This window comes from Serinus canaria, chromosome 15 (genome assembly GCF_022539315.1).
Source record: "Serinus canaria isolate serCan28SL12 chromosome 15, serCan2020, whole genome shotgun sequence".
Classification (NCBI taxonomy): Eukaryota; Metazoa; Chordata; class Aves; order Passeriformes; family Fringillidae; genus Serinus; species Serinus canaria.
Genome location: NC_066329.1, coordinates 9483418 through 9510462, shown reverse-complemented (window position 1 = coordinate 9510462; position 27045 = coordinate 9483418). Strand labels below are relative to the sequence as shown.

Genomic DNA, 27045 nt, shown 5'->3' with positions numbered 1-27045 from the left:
AAGGTGAGTGCTTGAGCTGTTGTGGCCCACAGGGTCCTGCACAGACCCATCCCTGTGGCATCATGTCCTGGGAACCCAGGAAATTGGGCATTGAGCAGTTTGGGAATGGGCTGGGGCTGTAGCAAGGGAGGCTGAGCTGTCCCCGTGAGTGCTGACCCTGTGTTTTCCTTCTGCTTCTCCTAAATATCGCCTGGGCCAAAGTAATTCCCTTCAGGTGTTAAAGTCAGCCAGTTTTCCATGGTCACATCACACTCAGGAGAGCCCTGTGGAGCTGCTGGTTATAGTTCATGGAGGCTAAAATGGTGCCTGGGGGTGCCAGGGCTGAGTGGATCCTCTTGTTTGTCCCAGGGATGCTGGAATGGGCTGTGTGGGGTGCTGAAATGGGCAGTGTGGGGTGCTGGAGCAGTGTGAGATGCCAGCCAGATCTGTGCAGCCCCCCAGCCCTTCCAACTCCCTGGCAGGCAGAGCTTTTGTGTCTGACAGGAATCAGCGTCCGTCCAGCCAGCTCAGACAAGAACAAGTGGAAGCAGAATAAATCAAAGCCTGGAGTGTTGAGGCAATTCCCCTGCCTGCTCCAGCACAGCCCTTGATGTTGGAGTCCTTCAGTCAGCACAGAAAATACTGGGGAAGGATCAAAGGGGCAGGGAGAAGGGGGGTGACCCGTGGGTGTGCTGTGAAGCACCCCCAGCCCTCGAGCCCTGCTTTGTGCATCCCCTCAGCCAGGAGAGGGTCCCCCATGGAGCTTCCCAGGCTGTGGCCACCTCTCACTCTCCATCCCACACCCTCTCCCTGCCACCAGCCACCAGCTGTGTTTTAAGGGTTCATTTTAGCTGTAAGCACCCCGAGCTCCTCATCCACCACCCAAAATTGCCACCCTGAGGTCTCTGGGTGATTGAGGTTCCTCCTATTTTTGCTCATCCCGCCGTGTTTCTCAGCTGGGCTGCCTCCACTGCACCTTTCTGCTCTGGATTTGTAAAAGGATTAATCCTGCAGATTACTTCCCTATTGATTTAAATCATTAAGCTGGGATTGTTATCACTGGCCGTGAGTCGTGTCCGCTCGAGGGGAGGAACTGCAGGGACAGCCAGCACTGCTGGGACCCTGAAAGGTGATCCCGGATTTCGAGGGATTGGCTCCTAATCCCATCAGCTCCCAGCAGCACATCTGCTGCTCTGCCCTGCTGAAACCCTGATGCCCCGTGGTTCGCCTCGTTCTTTTTTGGACCATTTGGATGTTGGGGGTGGGCGAGGGGGCGTTTTGGTGATGCTGAGCCCCCCGTGCCCCTCCCCAGTCGGCAGGAAGCAGTTCCTGAGGTTCGAGAGCGCCAGCCGCGCTGCCGAGGTGCTGGGCTGCGACGTGGAGGAGCTGGGCAGCGCCGTCTTCAAGCACCACCTGAGGCTCATCCTGGCGCAGGTGACAGCTCGGGGCCGGCCCCAGGCAGAGGAGAGCCCGCCAGGTACCGGCACGCCCCATCCCTCGGATTTGTGGAATTAGGGGTTTGCAATGGAAAACTGTAAGGCGGGTGTGGTTTATTCCAGCTGGGACGCATGGGAGGTGTTTCCACCAAAATTTCTGAGGCAGGTGAGACAGGTTTCAGGTTTAAATACACATTGAGCCCCCAAGCCCACACCTCCCTGCCTGCCCATTCACCACCCAGAGTCCTTGGTGGTGCCACACCTCCTGGTGGTCTTGGGTGGGTGCTTTTGATGAGGTAGCATCACCTTCCTCGATGAAGTAGCATCATCTTCCTCGATGTTCACTGCTTGACCTTCTCTTCTGGGCAGGCACAGTGAGGGTTTGGCTTTCTCTCAGGCCAAAACCAGGAGCCTGGTTCTTGCTGGCTCCTTCAGTGAAAGTTTCTGCTTTATGGGTTTCAACAGTACTCGAGTCTTGCTTTACTGAGTTATCTTTATGGCCTTTACCTAGCAACTAAATTCTTATGTGTTCTGTTACAAGTTGTCTCTACCTAGCAAGTTACATTCCTGTCACAAACTGTGCTCTGCAATTTGCATATTTGTTAAATAAGCTATATATTATTATATATTTTTCTCTCTATATATAATATACATTATATATAATAGATAACCTATATATTATATAATAATATAATATACATTTATATATTTTATATAAATTTTTAATAATATATATTTCTTTTTTCTTCCACCCACCTAAGTACATTTTATGCTTCCAAAATTCTGAATTTTCATATACATATATGTTTCCCATATTACCTTTCCCCTTTGTTTCTGGGAGAGAGGGAATGGTGAAGAAAATTGTCCTGTTTTTCTCAGGCTGAGAGGCCCGGGTAGGTCTTAAAATTAATAAAATCATCAGCTGTGCTGTGTCACATCACTGCCCTCTGCTCTCAGCTGTCCCTGCCTGATCCTCCTTAGGGACAGTAAAATGAGATGAATTCAGATAAGTGATGTGGCTTAAATGCTGTGAGAGCTCTGCCTAGAAAAATGGGGGAAATCCCCAAACTCCACAAATTAGCTGGTGTTATCCAAGCACCTGTGTCCTGCAAGGAGATCTGGATCAGGGATTGTGCTACTGAGCCACCAGAAACCTTAAATTATTGTATGGCTCTGATTCGTGGAGGCAGATCCGGCATGTGTGAGGTGGGAGGGTGAGACATTGCCTGGATTTCAGGTCAGCCTTCCCACGCTCCTTAAAGGTTGGACTTGATGATCTCAGAGGTCTTTTCCAACCTTGGTGATTCCATGAGAGCAGCAGAATTCCAGGTGGGCCCTGCAAGTTATCCTGATAAAAGCAGGAACCTGAGGAGGAGGCCTTTGCCATGGCAATGGCATTCCTTAAATCCACGTGAGCTGAAGGCAGGTCAGGGGTTGTGCTGCGTGGGTTCTCCTGCACCACAATCCAGGGAATCCCAGGTCCCAGCCCAGCTCTGAGCTTGGCTGGAAATAAATGAGTTTCCTGCTCTTCCCTTCGCTGTGCCAGGGCCGAAGATGACGGGAGTGGAGTGTGTGGAGGGAATGGCCTCGGGGCTCTACGAGGAGCTCTTTGCTGCTGTGGTCTCGCTCATCAACAGGTACCAAAGAGCTGCTGGGGGCTGGGGCTGGGGGTGGCAGCCCCTTCTCCAGGAGCATGGAGCAGGTGGCTGATTCCTGCTGGAAAACCAGGCAGCTGTGTGAAAATCCTTCTGTGGGAGTGGTGCTGGTATTGCAGAAGGGAGGGAGCCCCCGATGCAGGGAATGGTTGGCATTTGACTCTTGATTCAGAAGGCTGAACAATTGCTTTATTAAACTTTACTATATTACAGTAATATCATAATTATACTAAAGAGATACTATATAGGAGTGTGCCCCCTGTTAATGGAGTGACAAAACTGTCCTTTGTCCCCTCAAAAAGGAAAGAAGCCCAGAAGCTTCTCTCTTTCCTTGATTAGGTAAAAAAGCCACCTGATAGGCCTGGGGGACTTCACCTCAGACTTAAAAATAACTAATTAGACAAGATCCAAAAAGTCCCGCCTGAGCAATTTACTAGAAAAAGAAGTGAACAAAGAAACTAATCACTTTTGTGAGGTGTTTCACCAGGAGCAAGGACCTCCTGCACCTGGCTCGGTTTTTCTCTGTTTGTTTTTTTGCCTTTTATTAAACCTTTTTGTTTCCAGCACTGCAACAGAAGCCATCCTGCTGATTTTTATGCCTCCAAAAGTAGCTGAGCTATCTTGAGTGTGTTATAGACCTCCAAGAGCTTATAAGATCTAGCTCAAAAAAACTACTATAACAATACTATACTATACTAAAAATACATACTAAAGAGAATCTCATGGCTGTCTCCAGACACTTAGGCACAGCTTTGACTCCACTGGCTAAGGAAACAAAACAACTTTCACTGGTATTTCATTAATGAAATTATTTTAGGTAAATAATTTCCTTAACACATTTTACATGTGTAAGAATAATAGGAGCAGAGAATAGAGATAAGAATTAGGGTTTTTTTTCTTCTCTCTGTGCTTCTCCAGAAAAAAATCTTTGGGAAGCTGTGCCTGCTGCTCTCTGTGAAGAGAGCTGTGGCTACAGCACTGGCCCTCAGCACTGCTGTGGCACTGTGAGGGCTCAGCTGGCACCACTCTGCTGCCATTGGTGGGTAAATCCTGGTGGTGTGTGTGTCTCTTGCCAGGTCCTTCTCCTCCCAGCATCTCTCCATGGCCTCCATCGCCGTGGTGGACAGCCCTGGCTTCCAGAGCCCGCGGCAGCAGCGCAGCCAGCGAGCGGCCACCTTCGAGGAGCTGTGCCACAACTACGTCCAGGAGAGGCTGCAGGGGCTCTTCTACGAGAAAACCTTCCTGTGGGAGATGGAGAGGTACAGAGAGGTGAGGAGCAGGGCTTGGCAGCAGCTCCCAGCACCTGGGAGAGCCTTTGTGCCCATGGTCCCGCTGTGGTGTGAGTGAATAACTCAGGGGCTTTGCTGGGAGGGCTCTGCATGGAGCAGAAGCCTCTCTCTCCACCCCCTGCCTCAGTTCTGAATCCTCTTGGCTATTTCTGCTCTCTTGGCATCTTTGTGGAAGCTGCCACGGCAGGGGGGTTGGAATGAGATGGTTTTTTCCCAGCCCAAACCATTTTGGAATTCTGTTACATGCTTGCTCCAGCTCAGGAGAGTTTGTGCCTTCTGTTGGCACAGCTGACTTTTTCCTCAGGTGATGAATAATAGAGGATAGAAAGGAAAATGATAAATTATTGCAGAAATAAGCTGCTGAGAAACGTACAGGCAGAGATGAACTTATTATAGGCTTGAAGGAGTTACCATAATGCCTCCAGCCCTAGGAAAACAGCTGAATTCCTATGGTTTAACACAGACATCATTGAGTAAGGATAGATGTGCCCTTCCCTGGTGGCGAAGACTTCCAGATGCCATGCCATGACTGAAACAAGCTTTTAAATGATGTTTTCCAGGAAAATGTTGAGGTGTCTTTTGATCTTCCAGAGCGCTCTCCGCTGGCCACGCTGTCCATCATCGACCTGAGCTGCTCCCAGGTACCCTGTCCCCTCTGCACCCTGCAGTGAGGGCTCCAGAGACAGAGTTGGGAGCATCCCAGAGCAACCTGAGGTGTTGCAGGGAGAGGGGGGCACAGCACCCACCAGGGCCTTTTTGGCTTTTTAAAATACAAACACCCTTCCTGACCGAGCTCTGCGCTCCATCACCAGCCTGGGGCGATGGGCTCCCCTGGCACACTGCTGTGCAGAGCTGGATCAGGTTGGGGAGGGTCTGCTCGGGGCTGGGGGCACAGCTGGGCAGTGGGAGCAGGGTGGGGGAGCAGAGCAGACTGTGGTGGAGCCCAGAGCCCCTGTGTCCCTTGGCAGCCGCAGGTGCTGCCAGGCAGCGCCGGGGCCGCTCGCCGGGGGCTGCTGTGGATCCTGGATGAGGAGGTGCTGGTGCCAGGCTCTGGGGATGGCACTGCCTTCGAGCGCCTCTGCTCCTACTTCGCCACCAAGGCACCCCACCAGGATGGTGAGTTGGGCTCGGCTCGGCTGCCCAGCCTCTGGCATCACTGCCTTTGGGATTTGGGGAGATGTGGGTGATTTAACCCCTCACTGGGTTTTTCTCTGGGCTGGTCCTGCGGTGCTGTCGCTGCCACAGGTGAGGGGCACCTGCGCAGGTGTGAGCAGACGCTGCACTTCGAGATCTGCCACCAGCTGGGCACGGCCCCCGTGCGCTACGACCTCACGGGCTGGGTCAGCAAGGCCAAGTTCAACCTCTCGGCCCAGAATGCCATCCAGGTGCTGCAGAACTCCACGGTGTAAGTGCCAGGAGGTGCCACAGTGCCCGTGGGAGGGGGCTGGGGATGCCCCTGCCCTGAGCTGCAAACCTGCCCCAGCTCTGGAGACAGAGGGTGGAGTGGGACATCCCTTGTGTGAACAGGGGGGGAATGGTTCCCACTGCAGAGGGCAGTGTTAGGTGGGATATTGGGGAGAATTCCCTGGCTGTGAGGGTGGTAAAGCCCTGTTCCACCTCTGGAAGTGTCCGAGGCCAGGCTAGACAGGGCTTGGAGCATCCTGGGCTAGTGGAAGGTGTCCCTGCCTGTGGGGGTCCAGCACAAGTCAGAGCTGTGAGGCTTCCCCAGCAGCTGCCCAGGTTTTCCCTCTGCTTTGAGCAGCCTTGCAAGCGAAATTGGAATTGAAAGGGAGCTGAAATGCTGCAGGTGTCTGTGCACACAGGGGGATTTTAACCTTCTGCTTGCATACTCCTGGCTCATTTGGTTTGGGCTTCAACCCAGGGAAGCTTTAACAGAGCAGAGAACAGTTCCACACTCGGACCAGGGAGGATGGAGAGGGCGGGGGTGTCCCATCACCCTGTTCCACACCTCAGAGCAGCACCAGTTTGGAATCTGGCGCCCTGGGTGTTGCATCCCTGTGGAAGAAGCCGGGATGCCGACCCGGGGTGTGTGTATGTGTGTGTGTGTCCCGGCAGAGCCGCCGTGCGGGAGCTGGTGCGGGCGCGGGCGAGCGCTCCGCTGTGCTGCCGCGCCCTGGCCGGGCTGGAGGGGCGCTCCCAGGCCGCCCTGCACCGCAACGCCTGCCTGAGGAAGACCTTCGCCAGCAGCTTCGCCGCCGTGAGGAAGAGGTCGGTGTGCGCCCAGATCAAGCTGCAGGCGGTGAGTGCCAGCGCCGGGAGCCTGTGGCTGCGGGACAGGGGGGTTGTGGCACACAGCGTGGTGGCACCGCGGGGGGATCTTGCCTTGGATCGGTGACTTAGCAGGGTGCTCGCACTCCCAGCAGTGAGATCCTGCCCGTCCCCACTGGGGCTGTGGGGGTGCTGAGCTGCTGGCGCTCAGGGAGAGCCCCCCAGGCAGAGAGATCAGGCATGGATGGTGCGCAGTTTACACACAGATCACGCACAGTTTACGCACAGTTTACATACTGGTCACACACAGATCTCACAGACTACACAGACCTCAGACCATTCTCACACAGATCGTGCGCAGATCTCAGATCACACACAGTTTACACAAAGATCTCACATAGATTACACACAGTTTACACACAGATTTCAGATCACACACAATTTACACACAGATCACACACAGATTACAGAAGCACCTCGCTGCTTAAATCCTCTTAAATTCTCAGACAGTAACCCGCCCTTGGCGCTGGGCACATGCCAGGCTCCTGCTGCGCTCACACCTCATTAAGTGGCCAAACTCTCTCAGGAGATGAGGCTCAGGCTCTGCTGAGTCCCTGACCAGCGTGTTTTGGGGTCTTGCCTGTCCCTGGCAAACCCCCTCCCCAGCATCCCTCAGCCCCAATGATCTTTAATGTTCCTGGTACATTTTCTGGCCATCACCTGAACACATCAGGAGGAAGGGTCCTGCTCACCACCCGTGTTCACCCTCTGACTGAGGCTGTTCCCAACTCAGAGCTGACCCCTCCACCTGCCCAGACACCCTGCAGGTGCACAGGGAGCATTTCCCACTGCCAGCACGTGCTCACCCTTTGTCCCCTCCATCCCCACTGACCTCTGCCACCCTTCAGGATGCCCTCACCAACCTCCTCCGACGGTCCCAGCTGCACTTTGTCCACTGCCTCCTCCCAGGGATGGGCTGGGAAGGGTCGGTCCCTCGGCCCCCAGCGCCACCAGATGCAGCCCCACAGCTGGATGTGGTGGCCCTGAGGACACAGCTGGAGGGGACCCAGCTCCTGGATGCCCTGCGCCTCCACCGTGTTGGTATGTCCAGATCCTGCCTGGCCCGTGCCTGTCCCACCTGCAGCTCCCTGCCCCTGCTCAACCCTTCCAGCCTTTGCTCATCCCCTGCTTCTTGCCAGCAAGCAAGGAATCCTCCTTCCGTCAGAAATTCCCCATTCAGAAATTCTCCTCCATTTTTATTCCTGCTTTTTGCAGGGGTTCTGAGCCCCTCTCATGCCTGAGCTCTGTGGCTGCAGCTCCAGTGGAGCATCAGGCTGGACCTGCACTGCCCACAGCCACAGCCCATGCCATGGGGACAGGGAGCTGTGCAGGAGGCCCAGGGGCATGTCCTGTGTCACACAAGGTGCTGGGGTGGCATCTGGCCACCTCAAACTCTCCCTGCCCTCACTGCAGTGTTTCCTCTCTCATGGCAGGTCCCATGTCCCCTCCACCCCCAGTGCCCTTTGCTGTGCACAGGATGTCCCAGCAGGTCCCTCCCCAGTGTGTCAGTGCCAATGCCAATGCCCTGGGTGTGGTGCAGCCCCCAACAGCCCTGTGTGCCCCCAGGGCTATTGGGATCATGCCCTGGGTGTGGTGCAGCCCCCAACAGCCCTGTGTGCCCCCAGGCTATTGGGATCATGCCCTGGGTGTGGTGCAGCCCCCAACAGCCCTGTGTGCCCCCAGGGTTATTGGGATCATGCCCTGGGTGTGGTGCAGCCCCCAACAGCCCTGTGTGCCCCCAGGGCTATTGGGATCATGCCCTGGGTGTGGTGCAGCCCCCAACAGCCCTGTGTGCCCCCAGGGTTATTGGGATCATGCCCTGGGTGTGGTGCAGCCCCCAACAGCCCTGTGTGCCCCCAGGCTATTCGGACCGGCTGCTCCTCACCCAGTTCCGCAGGCGTTTCCAGCTGCTGGCTACCGAGGTGATGAAGAAGCACAACTCTGCCTACGAGGTGCCAGATGAGAGCAAGGTGTGTGCTGGGCTGGGGGGCACGGGCTGAGACCCCCAGTGGGGCTGTGATGATGCCAGAACTGAGGGGAGGGTGTGGGCATTGCTGTGGTGCAGTCCCTCTCCCTGGCTCCCCAAAAACCTGGGGCTGAGGACAAGCCAGGCAACATTCCCAGGGACCCAAGAGAGCGGGGACTGTGGAATCCTCTGGGCACTGGGCATCACCTGCAGCCCAGGGTGACTCCTCACCTCACCTCACCCCACCCCATGATGCTGAAAGCCAAAAGAGCTCAGGAGGGAATCTGGACACCTGCCAGTTTTATTTGTTTCTGAGTAAATTTGTAGCAAAACCAGGGCAAAGCCAAGCCTGGAACAAGGCTGTGGGTGAGCCACCAGGAGCTGAGAGGAGCTGAATTAAAGCTGGGCACGTGCTGTGTTGTGCAAACTGCAGCCAGCATGTGCAAAGGCAGTTAAGACCTCGGGATTTAATAAGACAAGTCTGACAATTGGGAAAGGTCAATATTGCTATGAAATGCTGTCGGAGGCAGAGGGTGCCTTGTCAGCAGCGTGTAAGCAGGGGATTTGGAAAATCCCATCCTCCCCAGAGCTTGCTGCCACGAGGGTTTGTCAGCTGGGAAATGCTTCCTAGGACACGGCATTAACCTGGCTGCTGGAGCAGGAGAGAGGCTCAGCTGTGAGGGGACAGGGCAGTGAGGGCTGGCCCTGTGCTTGTGCTGGGGTGGGACTGTCCTGCACAGCCCTGCACCAGTCCTGGTCCCAGCAGTGCCACCAGAACAGGCACAGCCACAGCCCTGCTGCTTCCTCACGCTGGCACGGTGTTTGTGCTCTGTGATTCCAATCTCATTCCCTGGTGTGCCCATGCCCTCCTTGCACGGCTGCTGGTGAGGCCAGGGGTGCAATCCTGCTGCTCCTGGGTCCATGGTGGAATATTCCTTCTGTGGGTTTGTCCTTCATGATGACGTGTGGAGTGAGGTGTTAGCAGAGGATTTTTGTTACGATTTCTGTAGCCCTGGGGCTTTCAAACCACCCATCCATCCAGTGTGGCTGCCCCAGGGGGGTGGCTAGTGTTGCTGCTGTTATGTCCATGTCCTGGTCTAAAGCTTGGAGTAATTGAGTTCAGGATTCTCCTTGGGATAATCTCCTGCTCAAATCCTCCAAGGAGTTCTGTGCTGTGGCTCAGGGGAGAACTCAGCCCTTCCCCTGTTTTTGGCTCCATGGGATGAGCTGTTGGTGAGGTGGGCAGGAGAGGAGCACTGGCTGCAGCTGGAGGGTGCTGGGACAGGCACTGTCCCCTGTGTCACCTCCTGGCCGTGCACCAAGGCTCTGCCAGACCAGGCATGGCAGCAAAAGGAGGAAAATCTCGCCTGCAGCTGCAGATCTCTACTCCCCATCTTGCTGAAAGCCTCGGGGGAGGGAAGTCCTTGCAGTGGGACTTGGGACTGGGCTTTGGCAAGGAGAGGAGGAAAGGAGGGCAGAGCTGGATGAACCCCCACTGGGTGCCCATGAGGACTGGGGGTCTCTGCACCGCGTTTCAGCAGCTCCCAGCAGGTTGTGGGTGTTTCCTGAGCAGTCCCATTACGAGTATCCCATCCCTTCTCCACAGGCTATTGAGGAGCTGTTCCAGGCACTGGATCTGGAGAAGAAGAGCGTTGCCATAGGACGCACCCAGGTACCACGACTGTGCCCTGCCTCCCCGTTGCTCTGGTGTGTGTGGGCACAGCCCCATGCCAGGCTCCCCAGCTGCCCAAAGTTGCCCAAACTGGGGACAAAGGCTCTCTTCCACTGCTGCATGTGGCACCAGGTGGCCTGGGAAACTGAGACTCACTAAATAGCAGAGCAAAACCTCATAATTCTCATCTGAAAGCAGTACCCAGGGTAAATCCTGCACCTAATTACCAAAATCCAGCCAGTATTTAAGTTCCTAATTACCATTGATGTCTCCTGGGAGTGAAGGGGGCTTGGGAAGCTCGTGGGTTTGCTGCAGAGCAGGAACTGTCACAGCAACCACATTTGAACTTCAGCGTGATGGTGTGAAAGGAAAATTCATTTCACGTGCGTGCTTGCCTTCAGCTCTGGAGTTTGTAAAGAAAGAATTCACGGAACGGTTCTTTGGAGCAAAATGACTTTCTTTTATCCTGCACTGTGCAGTTTGTAATTATCTCCTCTCTGGAACCCTCATTCTTAATCAATAGCACGGTGGCAGCCCCGGTCACATTTCGTTAGGGACGGGTTGGCTTTGCCGTCGCTTTGAGCATTGATTTTGTACCAGCTGTGAAACTCGCAGGGTTGGGGAGTTAATTCAGACATTAATGAGGCAATCGAGTGGGTGGTGGAGCAATCAGGGCATCAGCTCATGAGAGAGCCACTCTGCTTGGGGTTGTGCTTTGATTCAATTTGGCATGGCTAAAGCACAGCTCTCTCAGCACAGCCCCGGCCTCGCTCGTGTCACTCAGGGTTATTAAAGCTGGGCCGTGCCAAGGGTTGGGAGCTCCTGATCCTGGATTCCAAGAGCTTCTCCCAGCAGTGACCCAGAGACACTTCAGACACTCAGAGATCAATACTGGCCTGGGTCTGATGGCATCAGCAAACCTGTGTCATTTCTGAGGCGTTTCAGAGAATGAAAGCCATCTGGTTTATTTTGGTTTTGCTACTGTAACACATCATTGCTGTTACCTGCGTGTGCATCTGTGTGTCACCTGTCAGAATCCTCTGTCAGTGGAGATATCCATCCCATCCATCCCATCCATCCCATCCCATCCATCCATCCCATCCCATCCATCCCATCCATCCCATCCATCCCATCCATCCATCCATCCATCCCATCCATCCCATCCATCCCATCCCATCCATCCATCCCATCCCATCCATCCCATCCATCCCATCCATCCCATCCATCCCATCCATCCCATCCATCCCATCCATCCCATCCATCCCATCCATCCCATCCATCCCATCCATCCCATCCATCCATCCATCCATCCATCCATCCATCCATCCATCCATCCATCCATCCATCCATCCATCCATCCATCCATCCATCCATCCATCCATCCATCCATCCATCCATCCCCACAGTGAGAGGAAAGGGCAGCATCCCACAGGAAAAGTTTTGAGGAATTGCACCTTGTGAAGGTCGATGCCTCTCTCAAGGAGGAAGGAGAGTTTCCAGCCCTGACCTGGGATGTGTAACCTGTTCCTTGCTGCCAGGTGTTCCTGAAGCCAGGGGTGATCTCCAGGCTGGAGAAGCAGCGGGACAAGCTGATAGCCCAGAAGATGACTCTGCTCCAGGCTGCCTGCAAGGGCTTCCTCAGCCGCCAGAAGTTCAAGAGATTGAAGGTACCCATCCTGTGGGTTGGGGACACCTGAGCCCACACCTGGGACATGGCCCACAGCACACAAACAGCAGCTCTTCTGAGCTCCTTGAAGCTTTCCCCTGCAGCCATGAGATGCTGTGCTGGCATCCCTGGGCTCCTCTGCCACCTTTCCCTGTCCAGCCTGGTGTCCCAGCCCGGTCCTCCCTGGCATTCCTGGCTGGGTGGGGGTGATGGCTGCTGTGTCCCCACAGATCCAGCGCCTGGCCATCCGCTGCATCCAGAAGAACCTGCAGCTGTTCCAGGCAGTCAGGCACTGGCCCTGGTGGCAGCTGCTAAGCCACCTGCGGCCCCTGCTCAGCGTCAACCTCGCCGAGGAGCAGCTCCGTGCTAAGGAGGTGAGTGCCAAGGGCTGGGATGGGTGGGACGGGACAGGACAGGACAGTGTCGCTCTAGGACATGAAATAAAACGACTCAGACACTGGAATCTCCAAGGTAGAAAGAAGGGAAGTTTAATTTCTGACTCCAACGTTTATAGATTTTCCAAAGTGACAGTGGATTGGAGGGATGACAGTGCCACCTCTCCAATGACACTGGAGAAACCAACAGTCCATCAAATTTCTCCTCCTCCAGAAAAGAATGTAAAACAACAATTATTTAGAGAAAAGCGTGTGAAAAAATTCATTACAGCAATGTAAACATCAGAAGTCTTAGAAGAACTTAGAAGAACAGGGTGACAGGACAGGGTGCTTTATGGGCTCTGCCTGATGGGTTGCCCAAGTTGGAAGTCACTTCTGCCCAGGCAAAGATGTTTTTCCTACCATCCAGCAGCTGCCATCTCTTCTTAGCCCAGTGTCACACGTTCTGCAGAGCTGTGGAGGGACAAGTGATTTCTTGCTTAGAGGGACAGTAGCAAACACACCATGTCCCCAGAGTCAAACTCCATTCCAGGGTTCCCCCACTGCCCTCCTTGTGCCCTCTGCAATTTCCAGGGGCTGTGTCCCCTGAGCCAAACCCCTGGGGATGGGCTTGTCAGCCTGTGGGGTGCTGAGAGATGAGCATTCAAACACCCCTGTGACAGAGGGGACTCCACTCTGTGCTGTCCCCAGTGCTGTGCTGGCATCCACCTGTGTTGCCCTGGGTGATGGGCGATGCTAATGGACATTTTTTGTCCCAGGAAAGGCTCCTTTCACCCCTCTGAGACCTGTGCTAAATTCCCATCTTCCCTGGAGTCACGCTCCTCCTCTTGCCTTAGTGAGGTTTTAACAAGATGTTTTCAGGCTGGCTCAGATGAAATAAAAGCTGCCCAAGCCTCTGTTTTTGTCTCCAAACCCACCTGGGATCCATCAGGCCCCATCATCTGTTAACCTCTGTTTTTATCACCACTCTGCACATTCAGTGTTGGACATCAAAGCAGGACAAGGCTGCATGGAGCAGCTCCTGCTGCCTGGGAAGGAATCACAGCCAACACCGTGCCTCTGCACCGTGCTCTGATACCTGCCAGGGCCCTAGGACACTCCCTGGGCATGATCCAGGCCCCTGGCTGTTTATCCCAGGCTTTTGAGGTTTGCTGCTCTCTCATAAAACATGCTCCACACACAGCAAAGCTGACATTCCCTCCGATGGAATTCATGTCAGGAGCTGTAGTCCCGGCAATTTGCAGTGAGCAGCCTTCAAAGTTGCCTGGTAAATTTTATTAATAAGGCAGCTATGTCTCTTCCACTTATTTTGAACAGAAAACAAGGTTTTCATAAATAAACCGAGGATGCTGGAACTCTCTGTGTGTGTTTTTTTCCAATCTTCCCTAGGAGGAGCTGGCGGCGCTGAGAAGGAAACTGGAAAAATCCGAGCAGGCGTGCAGCGAGTTCAGACAGACTACAGAGAGTCTGGAGAGCAAGGTACAGCCCCAGAACTTCTGGTAAAGACCCCAAAACACCTGATACCGACCCCAAAACCTCTGCCACAGCCCTGTTTGGCCAGGTTGGGAAGGGAGCTGATAGGGATGAACAGGAGCAGCAGTTCTAGCAGAGAAGAGGAGCCATGGGCAGGGGCAGCTGCCAAGGATCCTCTGGACAGGATTCTGGACAGGCTGCAGTGTCCAGCTGCAGAATTCCAGGTTGGCATCACTCCAGCTGTGGCTGCCCCATCCCTGGAAGTATCCAAGGCCAGGTTGGATGGGGCTGGGAGAAGCCTGGGCTGGTGGAAGGTGCCCCTGCCCATGAGGTGGAACTGGATGGGCTTTAAGGTCCTTTCCAGCCCAAACCATTCTGGGATTCCATGTTCCCAGCTGGCTGCTGGTCCTCTGCGGGCTCTGCTCTTGGATACGCAGCTCCTTGTGATCGTGCCTGGGATTTTGCCAAGCATCATGAGGAGAAGGAGCTCCCAAGGTTTCTATAAATACCCTGGGTTTTCCCAGCTCCCTTGGCTGCAGCAGGGCTGGGCTGGGTCTAGGCTGCAGCTCTGCCTAATGGAGCCAACAGCCCCCAAGGCCAGGACCCTCCTCATCCCTGGGAAGGGGGTAAAGATGGTTTAGTTTAAGCCTTTTGGGAATGCTGAGCAAGGCAACTGCCTCAGGGCAAACCTGGGAAAACACCAGGGAGAGAAATCCTGTGGGATTTGCTTACTGGGTTAAGCTTGTGGGACTCCCTAAGGAGCTGGTGCCTGCACAGTGTGAGATGCCTTAAAATGCTGTCAGACACAGGAGAGGAGTGTTGGAAGGCTGTGTTTTCCTGTGGCTCTGCAGCCCCTCTCTGGACTGGCTGAGCAGGAAAGGCCATGTGCCCGTCTGCTCTGCGGAAAATGGAATTGATTTTCTGGATTAATAATTCTCCCCTTCTGCTCCTGGTTTCAAAGGAAATTTAATGCAATAAAGTAGGACAATGGAGAGCTGTGATGAGCCCTGCAGTGCAGGCAGCGTGGCACAGGCAGCTGCCACACAGGAGCAGGGGCTCCCACTGGTGACACTGGCCAGGGCTGGTGTGCACTCCTGAGACCAGGCAGAGCTGTCAGGACAGCTGTGGCATGGCAGAACCCCCCCAGCCATGCCCAGACTGCCCCCCTGCTCCCCCAGATCATCGACCTGACCACGGAGCTGTCGGATGAGCGCTACAAGGGCGATGTCACCTGCCAGGCCCTGGATGGGGAGCGGGCGGAGCGGCTGCGGGGCACCCGCGAGCTGCAGGAGCTGCAGGTACCAGGGCCCTGAGCCCCTGTGCGGTGACAGTGGCCCTGCCATCCCCCTGACACAGCTCTCCTGAGTGCTCCAGAACCAGGTAGAGCTGCTCCCTTCCTCCCTTCCCCAGAGCAAACACGACCAAGTGCAGAAGAAACTGGAGTCGGTGGAGAAGCAGCTGGAAGAGGCCCAGCAGCTGGTGCAGCTGCGTGAGATGAAGATCAGCGGCTCTGGAGGAGGTAGGGATGTCCCTCCGGAGGCAGTCCATGCTCTGGACATCCAGCCTGACCTTTGGGGCCACAGAGAAGGGGGCAGAGGTTTGTCCCCCCCAGTCAGTGCCACTCTGCAGCCCCTGGCCTCTCCAGAGTGTTCTGTCACCCCGCATTGCTCGTCCAGCAGGAGCTGGCAGTGACAGCTTGGGGACACAGATCTGGATCTGGCATGGGGCTGGTGTGCTGTGCCCCAGGGTGCTGCTGGCACTGCTGGGATGGGATGGGCACACAAGCTGTGCCTGAGGCAGGGCATGTGTTCTGTGTGAGTGGGGCAGCCCTGGGCACACTAAGCAGATCCGTGCCCCCATAGCTCTGTGTCGGTGTCAGTCCCTTGTGCATCCCCTCCCCTGCCCCTGGCAGGGCCACAGGGGCTGGTCAGGCCCCAGCAGCCACCCTGGGTGTCTCTCGTTGGCAGAGGACGAGTGGCAGGTGAGGTTTGACTGTGCCCAGACCGAGATCGTGTTCCTGCGGAAGCGGCTGGCGCAGCTGGAGGAGCGGCTGGAGGCAGAGCTGGGCACCAGGACAGGGCTGGAGCAAAAGGCAAGTGCTGCCAGCCCAGGAGGGGACAGGGACACCCAAGGCAGCAGGGCTATCCTAGGGATATTCCTCCCCCTGCTCGCAGGAGCTTTGCAGGGCTGAGGTTCAGCATTTTGCATCTGCTTCTTGCTGCTGCTCCCACTGACCAGGGAAAACCAGATGTTTCCTACAGGTTTGAGCCTCAGAAATCACTTTTGCATAGCAAAATTCCACCTTGGTCAAGTGTGAGGGTGGGCACAGGGTGAGGAGCTGTGGGCAGAGGGTTTTCAGTGCTGGGACTTGGTGCTGCTCTGGATTTAGGAGCTGTACAGGGCTGTGCTCTCCCCATCTGTCACACAAAGAGCTGGCAGCTCCCGAGCTTTGCCCTGAGGAGGAAAAAAGCCAACCTGCTTCCCTGAGCACTGCCTGGGAGCCAGGTCACTTCCCATAAGGATAAAACAAAGAAATAAAGATTTCTCATGGTACATTAAATAGTAATAAGAAAGAAGCTGAGTCTTAGGAGCTTGGGTAAAGCGAAGCAGCCCATTTGCTCTCAGTTAGTTTGGAATTACAAGCTTCATTAATGCAAGATTTTGCTTATTTAAACTCATTCCTTAACGACTCCATTCCCTGGCGTGGGAGAGCTCTGTCTGTCCCAAACACCACGTGAATCCTTGGGGATTCCAGTCCTTTTTGCCGAGAAATGGGATCAGGCATCGCCCCGGGGCAGCTCTGCTGACTCAGCAGGAGGGGCTGGGATGCTGCAGGCACTCGGAGGGTGCCTGGAGCTGGAGGAGTCACAGGCTGTTCTTGTTCAGTGAAAAATCTCTGGGTGAACCAACCCTGGGGAATGCAGTGAGGCTGAGCCCTGGTGGGGATCTTATCCAGGGGGTGTGGGGTCAGTGGGGTTCCTCCTTTGTGGGGTGTGTGGGGTCAGTGGGGTTCCTCCTCTATGGGGTGTGTGGGGTCCGTGGGGTTCCTCCTCTTTGGGGTGAGTGGAGTCCAAGGGTCCTTCCTCTGAATTGAGTGTGCTATGGAGTCTATGGGGTCCCACCTGTGTGGGGTCCATGTGTCCCCCCTCTGTGGGCTGTGCGGTCCCTCCTGTGTCGGATCCACGTGTCCCTCCTTGTGGGGTGCCCGTACCGTGGGGTCTACGAGATCCCTCCTGCACGGGGTGCACGTGTCCATCTCCTGTGGGGTGCATGGGGTCCATGCGTCCCCCCCTGGGTACCACAGCCCCTCCCTGTGCCCCCTGCAGCTGAGCGAGGCGCGGGCAGCGTGCCAGGCGGCGCGGGACGGGGCGCAGCGGCTGCGGCGGCGCTGCCAGCGCCTGGTCTGCGAGCTGGAGGATGCCAGGGTGCTGGCTGAGAGCCAGCAGAGCCGCAGCCACGAGCTGGAGAAGAGGCAGAAGAAGTAAGGCGTGGGGAATGGGGAGGGCTGGGGGTGCTGGAGCAGGAGCCAGGGCGCGGGGAGGGTCGGGGTGGGTGAGGAGCTGTGTCGCGGATGTGTTTTGTGAAAAATCCTTTGGTTAGGATCTTGTCTCCTGAGAAGCTGAGAGGCCTCAGAAACGAAATATAAACAATAATTATCTGCTGCCGTGGAATGCAACAGGTCCATCTTGGATTGGTCTCATGAGGTTGGTTTTAATTGATGGCCAATCACAGTCCGGCTGTCTCGGACTCTCTGGTCAGTCACAAGATTTTATTATCATTCCATTTCTATTCCTTGCTAGCCTTCTGATGAAATCCTTTTATCTCTATTCTTTTAGTATAGTTTTAGTATATAATTATATTTTAATATAACATATATCATAAAATAATAAATCAGCCTTCTGAAACATGGAGTCAAGATTCTCATCTCTTCCCTCGTGCTGGGACCCCTGTGAGCACCACCACAGAGCTGCTGTAAGGGTGGAGCTGTTTTTTCATCTCTTTCAGCTGCTGGGAGTTATTTTTCCATCCCACTGCTGTGTGACTGATACAGGCTCTGAGCCCAGACTGCTTTGGGTTGGAAGGGACCTTAATGCTCATCCAGTTCCATCCCTATGGAATATTCCCTATGAATATTCTCCTTCCACTACCCCAGACTGCTCCCAGCCCTGTCCAGCCTGACCTTGCTGTGCTGCCCTCCAGGTTTGACCTGCAGTTAGCCCAGGCCCTGGGGCAATCTGCCTTCGAGAAGAGCCTGCGTGAAAAGCTGTCCCAGGAGAACACCAGCATCCGCTGGGAGATGGGCAAACTGCAGCAGAGCCTGGAGGTAAGAGGAGAGCCCACTGTGCTGTCTTGGAGCCAGTTTTGGGAGCAGCACCGATTACCTTTGCAATCAGAGCAGGGGCAACCAGGAAACTGGGTTCTAATTTCTCCTAGCACAGCTCAGTGTGTTTCAATCTCCTTCTAGAAGGGGTGCTGCTAGGTAAAAGTGATCCCCACCCCAGGATTCAGCTAATCAGGGTCTCCCCCCACTTTCACTGGGGTCACTTGTGCCCTTCCTCCCATGCCTACCCCCAGTCCCACCTTGGGGAAGGTGCTGTCTGTGCCCCATGGGATGGTGCTGCTGCACCAAATGCCACCCTGGTGGCAGGGGCACAGTTGCTGGGCTGGGGGGAACCCCCAGGGCTGCTGCCAGCACCCCCAGGCAGCTGGGGCTGCAGGGAACCCTCGGGGGGGACACCCCAGGGGAGTGGGAAGGTGAGGTCAGGATCAAGAGGGAAAGGTGGGGATGGGGGTCTGGGTGTGTGTGGGGGGCTGCCCAACCCCTGCTGCTGCTCCAGGGGGTTGGGACAATGTTTTTGGGAATGCTGTGGGTTCTGAGAGTGGGGTGTGAGTATCCAGACTCTGACCCTGCTCTGCCCAGCACAAGGAGGCCGAGGTGGCCAGGCTGGAGCAGCAGGTGGCCGTGCTGGCTGGCCGAGTGCAGGAGCTCAGCACCCCCGGGGCCACGGACACGGTGCCTGTGCTCAAGAAGAAGCTCTGGGATCTGGAGGGCAGCGCTGCTGAGCAGAAGAAGGAGCTGGAGAGGCAAACAGCTGCTGTGGAGCACCTGGAGCAGGTAATGGGGGGCTGGGGGGGGTGCCAGGGGGGTCTGTCCCTGCTGGGACAGCCCAACACTACTCTCACCCCTCGGGGCTGTGCATCATCTCTGGGGGTTTCAGCTCCACGAGAGGCTGGAGCTGGAGATGGAGAGGATGAAGCAGATCCACCAGAAGGAGCTGGAGGACAAGGATGAGGAGCTGGAGGACACACAGAAGTCCTGCCAGAAGAGGGTAGGTCCTCACTGGGTGGGTTTGATGCTGGGTGCTCCCCAAATCTCCCCAGGAGCCATTCCAGGGATCCATGTTCCTGCTTTCCCACCATCACCTCGGTGTGAGCCCCAGTCACAGCCTGGGTGTGCAGATCAGGCTTTGGGTCAGGGCCACACTGGAGAGGCTGTTGGGGACAGTGTGTGAGAGCCACACGTGATGGAGCACATGGACCCACTGCTCCCAGCAGCACCAGAGTCACACCAAGGGCACCAACTCCAGGGTTTCATGGTTTTGAGGATCATTTGCAGAAAATAGCCTTTCCTCAAAGCCATGAGGTTGGTGGGTGCAAACATGAATTCCAGAGCTGCAGGGGCAGCCTTTGGGCATGTCTGGGTGTGCTTCAAACAGCCCATACCGTCCCCAGTGTCCTGCAGGTCCCTGGCACTGCCGGGGGTAGGAGGTGTTCCAGTGGCCCATTCCTGGTCCCCAGTGCTGCCTGCAGAGACCTTGGTGCTCTCCCTCTCCTGGGGAATGCCAAACCCCCACTGTGGCAGTGGCTGTGCCCTGCTGGCACCGTGAGGGCTGGCTGGGCACTGAGCATGGCTGGGTTTGTCCCACGCAGCTGCGGCAGCTGGAGATGCAGCTGGAGCAGGAGCACGAGCAGAGGCAGATGGTGCTGCACGAGAAGCAGGACCTGGAAGGGCTCATTGGCACCTTGTGTGAGCAGGTAAGGGGGCAGTGCCCTCCCAGGGGCTGCTCTGTGGGCCATGCCCTGCCCTAGAAACAGGAGTGGGGATAAACAAGTGCAGCCAGAGCAGCAGCCTGGTGTTGGTGCACAGGCAGCTGCTCGTGGTGCTCTGTTCCTCTGTCCCAGGCACTGGGATCTGGAGGTGTTGGGACTGCAGGGATCAGACAGGAGCTGTGTGGTCCCACTAAGGACCCGCAGAGGGGAATTCTTCCTTTTTGTACAGAGAATAATCCAAGCAGGGGAAGGTGTCTTTCCTGGTGTTTCATGAGAGTCAAACTAGCCAGGTCTAGCACTGGAGTGCATCCAGCTGCCTAGAAAAGCAGTTTATCCAATCCTGCTCGTTGCAGAGGAATTATATCCCAAGTACATTTGGTGAACAAATCCTTTTCCCCTCTCTGATCAGTCTGGGGCAGCAAGTGGAAAAAAAGCAGAACCAGTTCTGCTCCTGTTCAGCCAGCAGGTGAGGGTCTGGACTCAGCCTCCTTGGGCATCCCTTGGCATCACCTGGAGGCCATCCCAGAGCCCTGGTGCCTGAGAGAGGCCAGGGCTGAGGATGGCACCAGCTCAGTGTCACTGTCTCAGTGGTGCTGCTCCCCAGGACTGCCCAGAGGATTTGTCACATGTCCCCATGCCTCCTGCCCACCCTCACGCTGCCTTGTCCCAGTGCCACTCACCCTGGCACAGAAACCAAGCCCTGTGTCCTCTGGCTGTTGGCAAAAGCTGCATTTCACCATCTCACCAGCCCTGGCAGTCCTGTGAGTTCACTAAACGGGATGAATCTGGGATCCTTGCAGCACTGGAATGGAGGGGATATTTCAGGCAGACACAAAATGGTCTGACAAGGCTTATCCAGCACAACCCTCCTGCTCCTGGCTTAGAAAATATTAAATCAAATCCTGGCTTTGCCACTTAAAAATCCTGGGCTGCAGAGGTGGGAAGGGACAGCTGGTTCCAGCCATGGCACCAAATTTATCCCCTGTGGTCGTGGAGAGACCCTGAGCAGGAGGAAAATGATGTGAGCAGCGTCCAGGATCCAGCTGGAGGGATGGCAGAACAGCAGTGGCGGTGCTGCAAACACCCTCTGGTTTGCAGAGGACAGTTCATTAAAAAATGGGAAGAAAATATCCAACCCAGAAAACTAATTAAGGGAATGGAGATGCCAATGATTTCTTGTTCCAGCAAATTCCAGCCAGCTGTAAACCAGGCTACAAGGTCAAATCCACACAGTTGAGTTTAGCCAGTGAACAGAAAATAGGAGAAGGAAGGGGTTTGAAACGAGAGCCGTGGAAAACAACCTAAATGGAAAATGTTCTTATACCTCAGAGAGGCTGAAATCGAGCACTGAAACCATGTCCCTGTTTATTTGGTGGCTTTCTAATTCCTTTATCCCTGAAAGGAATTCTATTCCTTTATCCTTTATCCTTGTTCTCTCCTTCTCTCCGGGGGGAGCACAGAGGATGGGTTTTTTAAGGTACTCCTGGTGGCTGTGTGGCCAGGCTGTCCCTCTGGCCACAGGGGTGGCCACTGGTGGGGACGTGACTCGTGGGGACCAGGGGTGGGCAAATGTTTCCAGAGGAGCAGCTCTTTGGTGGGGGAAAATACGGAACACGCTGGGGGTGTTCCCTCAGTGCTTTGGTGTAGTTAACCAAAACAACCCTAAACTGGGAGGGGAACACCTTGGGGCAGGGCAGGAGGTGCTGATGGAGGTTCCAGGGGCCGGCAGGGCTCTGACACCCCCTGTCCCCTCCCCAGATCGGCCACCGCGACTTCGACGTGGAGAAGCGGCTGCGGCGGGACCTGCGGAGGAGCCGGGCGCTCCTGGCCGATGTTCAGCTGCTGCTGGCGGCTCCAGCCGGGCCCGGGGGCAGCGCCCAGGAGCTGGAGCACCTGCGCAAACAGGTGGGGAGGGAGCTGCGGGCAGCCGGGAACGTTCCCAGCCTGCCCGGTTAACGGAGCGCTGACACACCGAGAGAGCCTCCTTGGAAAAGGAGCGCTTCCCTGTAATTAAGGCAACGCTGGGGAAGTGTTTTTTCCCTTTTTTCCCTGTTAATTACCTTCTGTTTGGCGCGGTTCTGAGCGTCTCCTAGGGCCGGGCTGGGGCGGCGTTGCCATAGGGATGCTGGAAGCGGGAGAGGGATGGGGGGGATTTGAGCTCGGCGGTGTGGAGTGACCTGGGGAGTGGCTCCATCTCTGTGCCACCACACTGGGGACATCCCCGACCCCAGGGTGAGCCCTTAGTCCCCATGGGATGCCCTGTCATGGGGTAGGGGCACCACGGGGCTGTCCATCCCCTTGTGGGCCGTGTATTCCCAAGTGCCAAGCAGGGGCTCAGCTAAAGATGCTGGGCCTCTGAAGCCACTCAAAAATTAATCTGTTCTGCACATTTCCCCTGGAAAGAAACGAATCTGGAGGCACAATCAACTCCAGCAACATTCAAATATAATTGGGAGGGTCGTTGTGCATAAATAACAGCTGTGAGCAGCAGCTGATCCCACCTGTGCTGGGGGAGAAGGGGAAGGTGAGCTGGGCCTGATGGAGCTAGAGGTTTGTCCATGTCCTTACCTGGATGTCCAGGGCAGGGGGTGGCCATGGCTGGGGCAGGCCACAGTGGGAATGGCCATTTTTGGCACTCTGGTGTTGTTAAACATCATTGACATCATTGCAGTGCTGCACTTCATTAAATCCATCATTGTTTCCCAAATCCCACTTTGGGGTTGGAGAGGTGGCACTGCCCCTGTTTTTTCCCAGTCCCTGGTGGGAGGGAAATGTGGCAGGGCCCTGCCCTCAGGTCCCTTCCATGTGCTGATCTGAGGGACCTACATCAATGCTGAGGTGGTTCCTCTGCCCATCCCCAGGCCATCCCACCCGGTCCAGCTCCATCTCCCTGGGGAATAGTGCCCAGCTCACCTGGGGAGCAGAGCTGGGGAAGTAAATCTTTACTCCAGAGAGTAAAGTCATGGAGAGAGCAGCTGAGGGAGCTGGAAAGGGGCTCACCTGGGGAAGAGGAGGCTCAGGGGGGACCTTGTGGCTCTGCACAACTCCCTGACATGAGGGGACAGCTGGGAATGTCAGGTTCTGCTCCCAGGAACAGGGACAGGAGGAGAGGAAACTGCATCAAACTGTGCCAGGGGAGGGTCAGGTTGGACAGCAGGAGGAATTTCCTCATGGAAAGGGTGGTCAGGGACTGGAAGGGGCTGCCCAGGGAGGTTTGGAGTCCCCATCCCTGCAGGTGTCCAAGGAATTCCTGGACGTGGCACTCAGTGCTCTGGCCTGGTGACAAGGTGGGGATGAGGCACAGGCTGGATTTGGTGACTTTGGAAGTCTTTCCCTACCTTTATGACTCTGGGATTCTGGGATTCTTGCTCCCTGCACACCCCAGTCCCCACAGCAAGGCAGGAGGTCACTCTGTCCCTGTGGTTCCATGGCCTCTGCTCATCTCCCTTGTGTTTGGAGAAGAGCAAACAGCCTGGATTTTGGGAACGTGGAGTTTTTGCTGTGCCACCAACACTGAGACTCTGCCTGTGCTTAAAATGCCACATGATTATTCTGTCCTTTAAGCTGAAACAATTTCTAATGGCATTCATGATGACTTTCTCAAAACCCAATGCATCCTACCACCAGCCCACGGACCTGCACCAGAAGAAAAACTTTGCTAAAATGCTACATTTCCGTTAATCAAAATCCATATGGCTGGAAGTGCAGCATTGTTTCTTAATAAGGCTGAGGCATCCATTTTATGCAGGTATTTAACAGATGGTGTTCACAGCAAACTAATGTTGTTCCACGGTTCATACATTATGCATTTTTTGGGGGGAATTTCAATTTATTCTTCCCAAGTTGGAAAATTCCATTACACCAAGTGAATTGGGAGCTGATGTTTAATGAGGGGTCCTGGAGGTGCTTTTCTGTCTGATGGGACTCTCAGGGGTTTGGTGGGAATTGTGGCAGGGAGGAGGCCAGTCCATGAGTGGGGATGCAGCTGGACAGGTGGGAAAGGCCATAAAACCAGGAGATGCTCTGAGTGGCATCTTCAACTAATCCCAGCAAAGCACAGAGACTTTTTTACAGCTGATGGAAGAAAGTTCTTCCTTCTCTAGTGAAAGGTCTCAATCTCCCCAAAAAATGGAGGGAAGCAAGCTGAGGATTGATAGCATTCCATTATTCCCCCCACTTTTTTTTTTTTTTTTTTTTTTTTTTGAGGGAGAGAGAGAGAAAAAAAAAAGATAAAAAAAAAATTCTCAAACTCTCACCATGCTGTGCAGCTTTTCCCGCTGCTCCCTGGAACTCCACAGGGAAACCAGGACCAGGCACAGGAAACGAGCAGCGAGCAGAGGGGTTTATTTTTCTTTTTCGTAGAGAAAAAGAAAGAAACCCCAACGAGCAGGGGAAGGAACTGGATGTTCAGGTACAGCCTACGACAACTCCTCCGCCCTGGCAAGGGGGGAGTTTTCGGGATGACTCTGCAGCTTCCAGATGTTTGCAGCCCATTGAAGATCGTTTGTGATCTTAATGGCTGAGCTGTAAAACCCGAGAGCAAATTAGCGTTTATAAATGGGATCTTCCACGTGTATTTGCAAATGCAATTTACGCCACGTGAAAAGCCCATTTGCAAACCCCCGAATCATGAATTGCTCTAATCAGGAATTACATGTAATTCACATAATTTTGCAAATTAATGATCCCAGCTCTGCCTGGCCGAGGAGGAGGGAGGATGTGCCATCGAGGCACCGGCTGCTGGACTCACCAGGACAGTCAGCGGTGCTGGCAGGTGCCAGGGAAGCTTTGCTTGCCCTGTAAACCAGGAGCAGACAAGCTGAGGAGCAGCACGGGTTTAAAACGTGGAGATTCTGTGTTCTTTAGCAGGGAAGAAATGCCCTGTTGTCACTCTAGGACATGAAATAAAACGACATGGACAGTGGATTCCCCAAGGTAAAAAAGAGGGCAGTTTAATTTCTGACTCCATCATGTATAGATTTCCAAACGTGACAGTGGGTTGGAGGGATGACAGTGCCACCTCTCCAGTGACACTGGACAAACCAACAGTCCATCAAATTTCTCCTCCTCCATAAAAGAATGCAAAACAATGAGTTATTTACATAAAGTGCGTGAGAAAGTTCCTTACAAGACTGTAAACATCAGAGGGCTTAGAAAAGTTAAAAAAATAGGGTGACACCCTGTGAAAGTGGCAAATAAGCATGGCTGTGTGGCACGGGGACAGCACCATCAGCGTGTGGCTTCTGCTCCTTTAATGATGATCCCCTGCAACTTTTCCCAGCTGGAAGAGAGCGAAGCCAAGTGTGCAGAGGCCCAGAGATGCCAGCAGACAGCAGCCCAGGAGCTGGAGAACCTGCACACGGAGCTGGAGACCCTCAGCAGAAGCAAAACCCTGGTGGGTTCCTGGGCAGGGCAGGTGGGAGGGCACAGTCCCACCTCAGGGGGGGGTTTGGCAGCAATCAGCAGCTGCTTGCTAAATCAGCCACTGCCAGAGGGGTTAATAAATCACCTCCCAGCGGTAATTACACCTCTGAGGATATTTACAAAATATCCCAGCGTATTTACTGAGTCTCCAAGGATATTCCTCACTAAATCACCTGGATTGTTTGGAAACAGCAGCCCCCGGGGTGGTTTAATGGGTGGACAAAATTCCTGCGAGGGAGAAGCATCCCACGGTCCTGCTCTGCCTCGCTGATGGGCTGGAGGCTGTTGGCAACATATTCCCGAGGGAATTTGGTGGGTTCCCTGTGGGATCCATGAGCCAGGTGCTGTGGATGCTCCTGCAGGTGGACGAGCAGCTGTTCCAGCTGCAGCACGAGCGAGCCGACCTGCTGAAACGCATCGACGAGGACCAGGAGGACCTGAACGAGCTCATGGAAAAGCACAAGGCTCTGATCGCCCAGGTAGGAGCTGGGGCAGCCTCTCCAGCCCTGGGAGGACTCTCAGAAAGCTCTGCAGAGCTGGTGGTGGCACCTGGGCGTGCACAGAGGGGTGAGGACCCACAGAGATGCTGTGATGAGGAAGGGAAGGCTCACAGCACCAAATCCTCTCACCTGCAGTTTTTAATCCTCCTTCAAGAGGTGTTTTGCCTTTAGTTTCAACACTTTGGGGATTCTACAGCTGCCCCTCTAGGTTGTTTTTATTCTTCCTTTCATCATTTTCTCATGCAGAGGTTAAAAATTGCTGCCAGACAGCCTTGGGGCTTTCAGTGCCGCATCCAAACTATGTCAGGCACTCCCAGATTATTATCCTGGGAGCTGAAGGACCCCAAAACTCCCATGGGAGGGGGCAGGCTGGCCAGGCTGACAATTCCCAGTCTGGTGCTCCTTGCTGAGGTGGCAGGGATCCAGCAGCCTGTGTCTGGAACCACGACAACCCGGGTTCTGTCCTGATCCACAAATACTTGTTCCAAAAATCAGGGAAGCTGCAGTGAGTTGGGAGAGTGAAGCTCCATCAGGGCAGTCCAGGGGCAGCTGACTGTCCCAGTGGCAGGAGGTTCAGGCAGGAACCAGCCCTCTGCTCTGAGCCCTGCTGCTCCCTCTCCACATTTTCTGTTTCTGCAGTCGGCCACAGACATTGCTCAGATCCGGGAGCTGCAGACACAGGTGGAGGATGTGAAGAAAGAAAAGCAGAGCCTGCAGGAGAAGGTAATTCCTACAGGAGAAGGTAATTCCTGCCCAGCCTGTGACACCCCTGCTGAGGACTGGGACCTCTTGAACTGGAGAAATCTTTCCCTGTGAAAGTTTTGGGATTCACAGCCTGGCTTCTCCCTCCTCCCCTGCTGAACTGCCCTGGCTGGGATGGGCTGAGTCCGGGGCTGCCCCGGGGTGGGCACCAGCAGGGGCTGCACCCCCTCGCCTCTGTGGCTGTGCCAGCCCTCCTGGAGTGAGGGATTTAATTTGAAACACATGAGTAATCCCATTAAGTGAAGTGCTTTACTGGAGCGTGGCTAAGCTGCCCAGGAATCAGGAGCAGGAGCGGGTGGTGCTTTGGAGATAGGCTGGATAAAAGAAGACAAATTCCTGTAGTTTTAGGTCAAATTCAAAATCTGAACCTGGGATCACTAAAAGGGCAGTTTCCTTTGGAGATCTCAATGTAAGAGCTGAGGAAAGAGCTTGGCCCAGGCAGCTTTCCACAAAGACTGTGAATTTTTACGCCTGCTGTTCTCAAAGAG

The 27045-nt window shown here is 54.9% G+C and overlaps 1 protein-coding gene across 1 annotated transcript in view; it reads left to right on the top strand.

Annotated features, from left to right (window-relative positions):
- MYO18B (myosin XVIIIB) overlaps positions 1-27045 on the top strand; it is a gene marked incomplete at its 5' end in the record, with an annotated part of 57409 nt that overhangs the window by 12994 nt on the left and 17370 nt on the right. Inside the window, 25 exons of the mRNA XM_050980738.1 lie at positions 1292-1456; positions 2962-3052; positions 4147-4339; positions 4920-5000; positions 5328-5475; positions 5605-5764; positions 6436-6619; positions 7497-7689; positions 8509-8618; positions 10221-10286; positions 11825-11953; positions 12183-12326; positions 13737-13826; positions 14999-15118; positions 15231-15339; positions 15788-15912; positions 17147-17301; positions 18021-18144; positions 18742-18936; positions 19040-19150; positions 19752-19856; positions 21630-21776; positions 25153-25266; positions 25658-25774; positions 26435-26518. Of these exons, the coding sequence (XP_050836695.1) occupies positions 1292-1456; positions 2962-3052; positions 4147-4339; positions 4920-5000; positions 5328-5475; positions 5605-5764; positions 6436-6619; positions 7497-7689; positions 8509-8618; positions 10221-10286; positions 11825-11953; positions 12183-12326; positions 13737-13826; positions 14999-15118; positions 15231-15339; positions 15788-15912; positions 17147-17301; positions 18021-18144; positions 18742-18936; positions 19040-19150; positions 19752-19856; positions 21630-21776; positions 25153-25266; positions 25658-25774; positions 26435-26518 (3260 nt within the window). The remainder of the gene's footprint in view (positions 1-1291; positions 1457-2961; positions 3053-4146; positions 4340-4919; positions 5001-5327; positions 5476-5604; positions 5765-6435; positions 6620-7496; positions 7690-8508; positions 8619-10220; positions 10287-11824; positions 11954-12182; positions 12327-13736; positions 13827-14998; positions 15119-15230; positions 15340-15787; positions 15913-17146; positions 17302-18020; positions 18145-18741; positions 18937-19039; positions 19151-19751; positions 19857-21629; positions 21777-25152; positions 25267-25657; positions 25775-26434; positions 26519-27045) is intronic.